Raw genomic sequence first — 10,392 nt, 5'->3', positions numbered from 1 at the left:
CTTGAGCCCATACAAAACAACAATGGTAAATAGAGTTGCCAAAGGCAGTCTGCACAACTAGCTATAATCACAAAATTTTTGGTTTACAACTCTTTTCTATTTGTTTTACAAAGCAGCATAAGAACAATACTAACAAGTTGAGCAGAAAGGAAACATTACATAGCAGTGTAATACTATTAATAGTGCTGTGTGCACTCAAAGCATTCTCAATTTCCTCCCCCATGCAATAAAAAATCATGACGTTGAAAGATACACTACTTACTGATTAGATAACACATACATGTGTTTGTGACATTCAGTTTGTGGGCAGCTGCTCAACTTGGCAGGTCAGATCCAATAGATAAGAAAGACACTCTCTTCACACAAGACAGTATTTCCTTGAGTAATACTATGAAAACAAGAGAGAAAGCAAAAGTGAAAGACACAGGCAAGTGTACTGAAAGACTATGAAAACCCCAACACTGAACCTATGTACTAGGGAGTCCCAAAGAGCTTTTCAGGGTCCTGACTGGGAAGTGCTGGTCAGAGCATCCTCTCCACAGGTGAGAGTCTGAAGTTTTGTTCTAAGTTGTATTGAAAGTGAGGCCACATAAGTACAAGTTAGGACAAATAAAACTTCATTCTAACATCTTGCATGACCTGGTGATCCCCTGAAGAACACCAAGTCCTCCCAATAACAGGTCAGCTCCTAGAGGAGGGAGTGAGAGCCTTGAGATGACTAAATAAATTGGGATTCCAATGAGTGAGCCACCCAGCCAGATGCATTGAGAAATCAGCATTCTTTATCTGTTTCATCAAGGATTGCAGACATCATTCAATCAAGAAAAGGGAAGATCTTTAGTATTTTCCTTAGACCTCTAGGACTGAATCTTCCCTCCTGGCCATATAAACAGTTCAAACTCTAATATGTAAAACGAAGCCAGTTTTCTGCATAAAATAATGTGGAGATAAGCATGAAACCTAGATATTTACACTTTGGAATAAAGAATGTTGTGAATATTATTCTCCTAGAACTTATCATTATATTTCAATATTTATTTTCCCAAATAAAGTTAAATGAAATGTTGGTGAGTGGTGTTTTGTTGACCCAAAAGGCTCACATATGAAGAGAACATTGTGTTTTTACTTTTTGAACAGGACTTGTAGATGAGAGTCTAGAGATTTAATTCAATCAAAATTGTGTTTCTCTCTCTGTGGTGTCATGGGCTCTTGGAGCTATAAGATCTGAGGAGGGACAGGGTTAGTTTATAGTATCTTATAATTACTAGGTTGCAGAGGGTTCTGGGAGACCATGACACATGCTATCTATCGTATAATCCAATAAGTATAACAAACATTATATTGTAAATTATTAAGTAGAACCAAAGGGTCTACAAAATGAAAATATATAATGAAATAAAAAATGTGGGGACATAAATGCTCCTATAGTATGTCTTTTTCTTTTACAGTCATCATGTTACATGTTTCTAGTTAGACTTTTTTACTGAGTATCCAAAACTAAAGAAGTGGTCCCAAATTGTGATGTTTTTCCTATACTAGAGGAGAGTATAGTCACCTCAGTGATGAACGTCATAGAATTCATGAGGAACTGCATGGTTTCTTCAGTCCAAGAGTCAGGATGGGCCTATGGACCATGTGGATTCCCCAGGAAACATTAAGACTACTTCCCCCTTCAGCAACCCTGCTTTATTGCCTGAATATGCACGTTGGCTCCTAGTCTCTTCGGTCTTTCTTTTCTCCCTGATTGGGAGCTTGTATAACTCTCCAGAGTTGTAGATCCATTAGGGAGTACTGCTACTCTCTAAGGTGAAATGTTAAACTCATAATTCAAACTAGGGATATCTGGGCATTATTTTAGTATCCCTAGGTCCTTCCTATAACTGTCTTAATTTTCCCATAATTACAAACAAGGGAGTATATAATTTACATAAATAATATTATCCAAATAATACTTGATTAAACATATGAAATAATTAATGGAGATGTTATAGCATTATTTACCCAATAGAATGTTTTACTATTGCATCGATCCATTAGCAAAGTGAATAGTGGGAGATGTGTGACCTAATATCATTAAATGCATGACAAGGTTAACATTAAGAAATTCACACTTTATTTAGCAACAAATTACATCTGTTATGAAATGTAAGTAAAAACGCTCTGTAAAACTTGCATGGTGGACCATGCTTTGACCCTAGGGATGTGAGAAGCTTTGCAAGTTCAAAGTCAGGCTCCATAACTTAGTGAGGACCTATGCAACTTAGCAAACCCTATCTATAAATAAAGAAGAAAAAAATCTGAGGATGTGTTTTATTAATTAAGTGTCCCTAAGTTCAAGGGACTCTGAAAATTTTAAATTTTAAATTTCATATAAATCTTAAGAGACTTCTGAAATAATCAATTCTGAGTATTATTATTTCTCCAGTTGAGAAAAATGAGACTCTTTAGTACTTGTTGATTTATACTAAAATTTAATCCTTTTAGGGATGCACAATTCTATACTTGTATTTCCTTATTTCTACAATATCAGCTCAAGATGTTAAGAAAATTTTCAGCAAATGTCAAAAGCAATTACCCATTTTCTACATTTAAATGTTTTTTTTTCCCTCCTAGGTCCCAAATACTTCAAGGGATGGGCTATAGATATGTACCTTACTACCATCTTTATATTTGTCAAGGTGTTTTTGTAAATATTTTGCTGTTATCTAAGGTACACACTTTGGACAGATGCTACTCCATATTTGCTACAGATATGAGGTCAGTAATTAAAAAATGTTGGAAATTTGAATACAGTCTTGGACACATTCTTTGGGTTTCTATATGCTATAAATCCTCCAGGGTTTCAAAAATGATGGATCAATGGTCAAAAGCTTTCCAAAAATTTTTCCGTACATCCTCTCTCTCGTATGAATTCTGAGGTGCTGAGTAGGGTGTGACCAACTATTGGAGACTCTATCACCTATTTTATATTTATATGATTCCTGTGCTGTCATATCTCTGGTGTGAAATAGTGTTGAAGTACTGTGAAATAGTGTTGATTTATCCTTAAAGACACTGATGCAATGTTTTCATTGTAAAACTTCTCTCCAGTATAAAATCTATAATGTATAGTAAGATGTGATCTTCAATATTAAAAGCTTTGCCATTCTTCACATTTATAGGACTTCTCTCTAGTATGGGTTCTCTGGTGTCGAGTAAGTGATGGTTGTTGATTAAAAGCTTTGCCACATTCTCTACATTTGTAGGGCTTTTCTCCAGTGTGAATTCGCTGGTGCTGAGTAAGTGATGATATGCGATTAAAACTCTTCCCACACTCTTTACACTTGTAGGGCTTCTCGCCAGTGTGGATTAGCTGGTGATAAGTAAGTGATGATTTTTGACTGAAACTTTTGCCACACACTGTACATTTGTAGGGCTTCTCTCCAGTGTGGATTCTCAGGTGCCGAGTAAGAACTATTTTTTGATTAAAACTTTTGCCACATTCTTTACATTTGTAAGGCTTCTCTCCAGTATGGTTTCGCTGGTGCTGAGTAAGTGATGATTTTTTACTGAAACTCTTGCCACACACTGTACATTTGTAGGGCTTCTCTCCAGTATGAATCCTGATGTGGTAATAGAGATGTGAGTTTGTATTAAAACTTTTGCCACACACTTTACATTTGTAGGGCTTCTCTCCAGTATGAATACTTTTGTGCCAATTACGCTGTGAGATGCTATTAAAAGCTTTGCCACATTCTTCACAGCTGTAGGGCTTCTCTCCAGTGTGAATTCGCTGGTGCTGAGTAAGTGATGATTTTTGACTGAAACTTTTGCCACACAATTTACATTTGTAGGGCTTCTCTCCAGTATGAATCCTGTTGTGGCAATAAAGATGTGAGATGCTATTAAAAGCTTTACCACACTCTTTACACTTGTAGGGCTTCTCTCCACTGTGGATTCGCTGGTGATGAGTAAGTGATGATTTTTGACTGAAACTTTTGCCACACAATTTACATTTGTAGGGCTTCTCTCCACTATGAATCCTGTTGTGGCAATCAAGATGCGAGTTTGTATTAAAACTTTTGCCACACACTTTACATTTGAAGAGCTTCTCTCCAGTATGAATTCTCTGGCAATTTTTAAGGCTTGGGTTTTGACTGAAACCTTTGCAAAATTGTTTACATATGTTGGGCATCACTCCAGGTTTTTTCCACTGGTGACAAATAAGATTTGAGCTTTTATTAGAAGTTTTGTCACATTCTTTGCATTTGCATGGCATATCTCCTGTATGAACACTGTGATGTTGAGTAAAGTTCTGGAGTGCATTGCATTCTTCACATTGGTAGGTCTTCTCTGCAGAATAAATTTTTTGGTGTTGAGTAATGGTTAAAAAACTTTTTATGGCGTTCCCACACTTTTTACATTTACAGGTCTCTCCTTCAGTATAAATCCTCTGATACTTAACATGTTGTAACTTTTCACTAAAAGTTTTTTTCACATTCTTTAAATTTGTAGAATTTATCACTGTCATAGTATCTGCTGTATTTAAAAAATATATCAAAGCTTTTGCTTGCTCAATATCTTCTATACTTATAGGGCTCTCTTTCTCTATGAATTTTCTTGTGTTAAGCAAGCTCTGCACTGTGGTTAAGAGCCCTTTCACATATCTTACAGTTGCAGGTTTTGTCTTGGCTATGAATATTTTAATGAATACTAGTTTTTGATCACTAAAGCAAGACTTTCCTACATTTTTCATCTTGGTAAATTTCCTTTAGACAAGGACTAAGATTTCTCTATATTCATAATTTTTATCACCAATGTAAATATACTGGTCATTACTCAGGGTAGAGACATGGCTTGTTGTGTTATTATAGCATTATCTATATAGTGCACTTTCCAGAAATCTGTATCAGAATTGTCATTGAGCAATAGTGGAGAAGTAGAAACTTTTCTAAAATTCTTAATATTATCCATTTGGGCACAAGGAGAAATTAATCTTTTGTTTCAGAAAAATGGACATTTTATAAAGAAACTCCCAAAAGGATCACTTTTAGAAATATCTTTTCTGTACAAATGTTTGACTGGAATTTTAACTCAGTGCTACTTTTATAATTGGCCAAGTTAAAACCTGATGCATGGACTAGATTTCAAATTTTCCACATTGCCTTTAAGTTCAAAAATGGCTGTGGACTTATTCTTAAAGACATATAAAACTCCTCAAAATAATTGGAATACATTGAATTTTTGTTTCAGATATTAATTGTCTCTGGTGTCTTTTGACCATAAAATTTTTATCATAAATAGGGACTACTGATTGATTTTGTCTAATATAATACAGTTTTTGAACTTTACTCTCACCTATATTTTCCCATTGTTTTCTTGGTTGTAGATAGTCAAAATCACACTTTCCATATCTTCCCTCTCTCTCTTTTATTCCCTGCTCTGGTAAAATTTCTCGAGGATGATGAGAAGTCATGGCTGTAATAAATAAAAATAACAAACATGTTTACTTACTGTACTGGGTTGAGTATATTTTGGACACCTAAGAAATTACAGCAAATAATAACATAAGCAGGGGAGTGGATTATTAAATCCAAGTCTATCATTACTGTATAAATATAGAAATCAAATAAAAATACACACAGAATATTACTTTGAAGATTGTCCTAATCATCTTTGTGTACACAGTATCCAAGGTGAGTACATTACTATGGAGAGTAATATAGTAGAGAAAAATACATTGTGTTACACAAAGACTTTCCTCCTTCAGAATATATTTTCAAAATCTACCAACTTTCTTCTGTTTCATTAAAGATAAAAATATGAAACGTGAATATTTGGGGACTGTTCAAAAAGGGGTTCCTGCTTACCAACAGAAAAAAAACATGGCTAAATCAACTGTAAGCAAAGTTATGAATCACTCAAAGGGAATAGTCAATTATCATTTAAAAGAAGTTTACTGAACTAAACCAACACACAAAAAAACAGAATAAAAATTAGTCAAGAATTGTTAATAGTAATAAGCAGAAAATGTATGTTTAAAGACTTTCTTTAGAAAACGTCGGAAAGAGTCAGGAGTGGTTGTACATAGCAACATAGGAGGGTGAGTTAGAGCATCAAAATTTGAAGGCCAGACAAAGTAAAAAATGCAAAGTGCTAAATCACCCTTTAGTTCTCTTTCCAGTACTAACAAACACATCTCAAAAAATACAAAACAAGGAACATCCAAGCAGCTGAGTTTTCTCCATGTTGTAAAGACTTAAAGTAGTTTTTAATCCAAGTTTTAAAACTCAGAATACTGAGAGCATCCAAGAGGAAAAGATGGGTAACCTATAAATGTGTAACTATATAATTGTGAAATCCAATCTTCACAACACAGGAAGAAATTCTAGTCTTTCTATATTCAACCAAGACATTATATTCACAGCTACTACCTTTCAAAAGAGAAGGAAAATGAAGACTTTAAACATATAAAAATACACACACTATTCATCAACACTGGATCTGTTCTCCAAAAAGTACTAAATGTAATCTTTCATAATAAAATGTAAGTGCACAGCATCATAAGTCATATGAAATTTTAAACATTTCTTGGCAAAAACAATTCTATTTTATTGTAATGATGGGTCATAAAACATGTAATTTTGCAATAGAATTTGAAAGAAAAGAAGCATAACAACAATACTGTTAGTAGGCATATATACCTGTAAGAATAATATAATTTTAAAAGGACATATAAATATATTCAGTTTTTTAATAAAGTGATGTCAAGTTCATATTCATACAAAGTATGAATAGGAGACTATTCAGTTTTAGACTTTTTGTTGGCAAATGCAAGATTACAAAATTCTGATCAAAATAAAACTTGGATATCTGAATTAACTCTAAATATTGCAACTGTAGGTAGTCTACAGGATACTCTAAATCTAAGCACACACACATACTGAAAGCAAAAGGATATAATAATGACACATACAAAAGTGATTGAACAAAACCTGGGCTGTCTAAATTATTGTACACAAAACATAGTTTAAGACAGTTATAGGACATAGAAAGAATTTTAAATTAAAAAAATACTTTGAAAAGAGGCAAAAGAGTGAAAAGTACCCTTTCCCTTAGCTTCTGAATTAAGAGTAAATACATTCGCTACATACTTCATACTTCCCAAACACACAAAGAAAACACTGAGAGGGTTGAATAAAATCAAAGAATCACTGTCATACTAAGATACATTAATCCCCACTTACTGAAAAGGAAAATACAGGGAAGCAAAATGGTAATTGCAAATCATAAGACTTTGAAAATATTTTGAAACTACTATAGACTTATAGAATCCGTGTTCTTAATCACAAGTGGGATGTTATGCTGGTTAGATCAATTTTATATATTAAAACAAAGGTTAATAAATATTTAAGTGATAGTTATTTTGTAACCAACATCTAATAAATATTTGAAGTCAAAAGTGGTAGGGATTTTCAAAAATACCTAAATATGTGTCAGTTGGTTGAAAACTCTTGGGCATGCTGTTGTTCAAAATTGAAAGATTAAATTTAAAGATGTTTATACTAGTTAAATTTAACTATAGGCTCCATGTAGTATTCATCAACCTCCCATTGTTAAAAATTTTTTTTTTGCCGAGAAATATGTCCTTTAAATTGTATGAATATACCCCAAAATACAAATAAGACTATTTCCCTGCTAAAATTATACTAAAATTTACAGCATTCAATTGTAAATGCAAACATGGAGTCAGGTAGATGGAGTTCTTAGTGAGTGTGGCAATAAGCCCTCACATCAATAGCAAATTAAAAACATTGCACACCAGTGTTGTTACATTGTTATTCAACAGAGCCATCATGGGGAATGCAAACCAAATATCCCTTGAAAAGAACGATGAGCCATATTGGAATATACAAACTATAGAACTTTGAAGTCAAATAATTTATTCTAATTATATATTTTACAAAATGTATGTACAAGAGGTTAACTGAAATGTCACTGAAAGAATACTGCAGAATTTTATGAACATGACATCTCTAAACTTAAAAAGAAGCTTTCTGAACATAAGAGAATAGTTTCGTGATGAGGAGACACATATGAGCCCTTGCTTTCTAGGCATTTTTTTTTAGATGTAAACTTTGTAGATATATATTGCATAACAATTTGAATTACTATTACTGAACTGTATATTTAAAATTTTAGAGACAGTAAGTTTTATTTTGTGGTTTTGATTACAATAAAAATTAAAAGAAAGAGAATTGCAACATTTCTCAAAGCTACATTTAAAATAATGTGGTCTTTATCGTATAAATAAGAACAAGCTCATCAATACACAAATGATGAGCATGCATGGAATCTCAGCTACTAGGAAGTCTGAGGCATGTGAATTGCAAATTCAAGACATCTTCAATAACTTAGTGAGGCCCTCTCTCCAAATATGAGTGAAAAGGAGCTTGGGGTGTAGTTCAGCATGAGAGTATCACTGCCAACAATCCCCATTATACTTATACATAGAAAACTTCAATTTCAAAGTACATGGGCAGAATCAAAAGCCAATCAAGATAAAATACAAAAGTCATGGACAAAATAGGCTTAATATTTATACAAGCAAAAGCACATATAATATTATTGGCAATACAAACAAGAATCATACATATCTTAGTTTGTGAAGCAATTAACTGATATGCGGAAACCCAGTCCTTAACAGGAAACCTACTTATACAATTAAAAAAAGAAAAAAGAAAAAAAAAGCAATTTGTAAATATTTACCAATGTATTATTTTACAAATCCTCTAACTCAAATAAAACTTACACCATCTCTCGAAACAGCAGTCTTTGTCCAACTTGACATTCATTCCATGGAAGATAATTTCACAGAAAATCCATTACACATATCAGACAAAAACACTGACAAGGAAATTTTCTTGAAAAAATGTACAAATAAGATTAGAGAAACTGACTTATGATAGTAATGTATTACAATGGGTGGACCTAGAGGTCTCCAGAAATGTGCAAAACTTTCCTGCAAATAATGAAAGAAGGGCTGGAGTTGTAGAGTAGTGTTAGAGAGCTTGCCTAGCATGTGTGAGGCCCTGGGTTCAATTCTCTGCACCATATATGGATAAATAGGAAATTCATTAACAACTAAAAATATTTTTAAAATTATGGAAGAGCTGTCAGATAATATTGACACTCACAAGGCAAGGGGGTGTTTTGTTGATAATTTGAATGTATGGAGACATTACTGAAGGAAAAGCAGGATACTATATAATTTTAAAGCACAAAACACAGGACAGGCTTTTCTGATAACAAGAGAAAGAATTCAAAGCTTCTCAAAAATATTTTCTGGTGTATAATGTCTCAATGAACCTTTTTGAATGTAGGCTTCCTCCCCGACCTCAACTATGTCCACTGCTATATGTGGGCCACAGGAGTTGACATCACTGCATTCCTCTAAGTCAACCATATTTCAAGTGAAAGATATATATCTTGCCACCAAAGGAAAACATTAAGGGTGAAAATAGACATCATTAACATTATCTTGTCAACTCCAAGAACTACCCCATCTTCTTTATTGAAAGCATAAATCTGCAACACATTCTTGTGGAGAAGTTCCCAAAAGATATACTTCAAGGGAAGAAAATTAAATAATGATAATTACTAATTTTGAAGGAAAGTTATGCTCACCCACAAAGACTAGGTTGCTGTAGTTTTCCAACATCACTTCTCTATATAAATTCTGCTGGGCAGGATCCAGGCATTCCCATTCCTCCTCAGAGAAATCAATAGCGACATCCCCAAATGTCAATGGCTCCTGAAATAAAAATTGTTAGATAAATAGAACATGGACAAACCATTATTCAGTTTTTAATTTGAATTAAGAGTTTGTAGAACTGACTGTCATGTAGGACAGTGACTTTAATTATGTAATAAGATACTTTCCATTATCTAATTCAGAGGAAAATACATGAGTCCAAATACAGTATATATATTTCATATCAGAGTGATGTGAAGGATATATACCATAACCCAAGCACTGAATAAAAGCCCAACTCCTAACTTTTCTGTCATCAGTGAATGTGAAATTTGGCGGACATTACAGATGCAAATTAGACTTCTGAAAGATATTCTCATAAGGTGATTGTGTACAATGGAGAAAAAAAACTGGTAAAAAAGCTTTTGAAAATGTTCTTGTTTCTATTCTCTCAGCTTTCTATCCATGAGATAGATTGAGATACCCAATACAATTAGTTTCAAATATCATCCATGAAACATTCCCAATGTATAAAATATTCATAAAATATTAATGTTTGGAGACAGGTAAAGTGACACTTCCACCTCGTGAAAAGACAAACTTGAAATATTTCAAGTTCTATAAGCAGTTCAACGAATGAATCAATTTGGTACAATAGA

General features: G+C 33.3%; 1 protein-coding gene across 1 annotated transcript in view; it reads right to left on the bottom strand.

Moving 5' to 3' along the window:
- Positions 1-3,130: 3,130 nt before the first annotated feature.
- LOC144250616 (uncharacterized) overlaps positions 3,131-10,392 on the bottom strand; it is a 48,975-nt gene continuing 41,713 nt past the window's right edge. Inside the window, exon 3 of the mRNA XM_077793520.1 lies at positions 3,131-4,013. Within this exon, the coding sequence (XP_077649646.1) occupies positions 3,131-4,013 (883 nt within the window). The remainder of the gene's footprint in view (positions 4,014-10,392) is intronic.

This window comes from Urocitellus parryii, chromosome 16 (assembly GCF_045843805.1).
Source record: "Urocitellus parryii isolate mUroPar1 chromosome 16, mUroPar1.hap1, whole genome shotgun sequence".
In the NCBI taxonomy this organism is placed as follows: Eukaryota; Metazoa; Chordata; class Mammalia; order Rodentia; family Sciuridae; genus Urocitellus; species Urocitellus parryii.
Note: the sequence above shows the minus strand (reverse complement) of the source record. Positions and strands in the feature narration are given on the sequence as shown.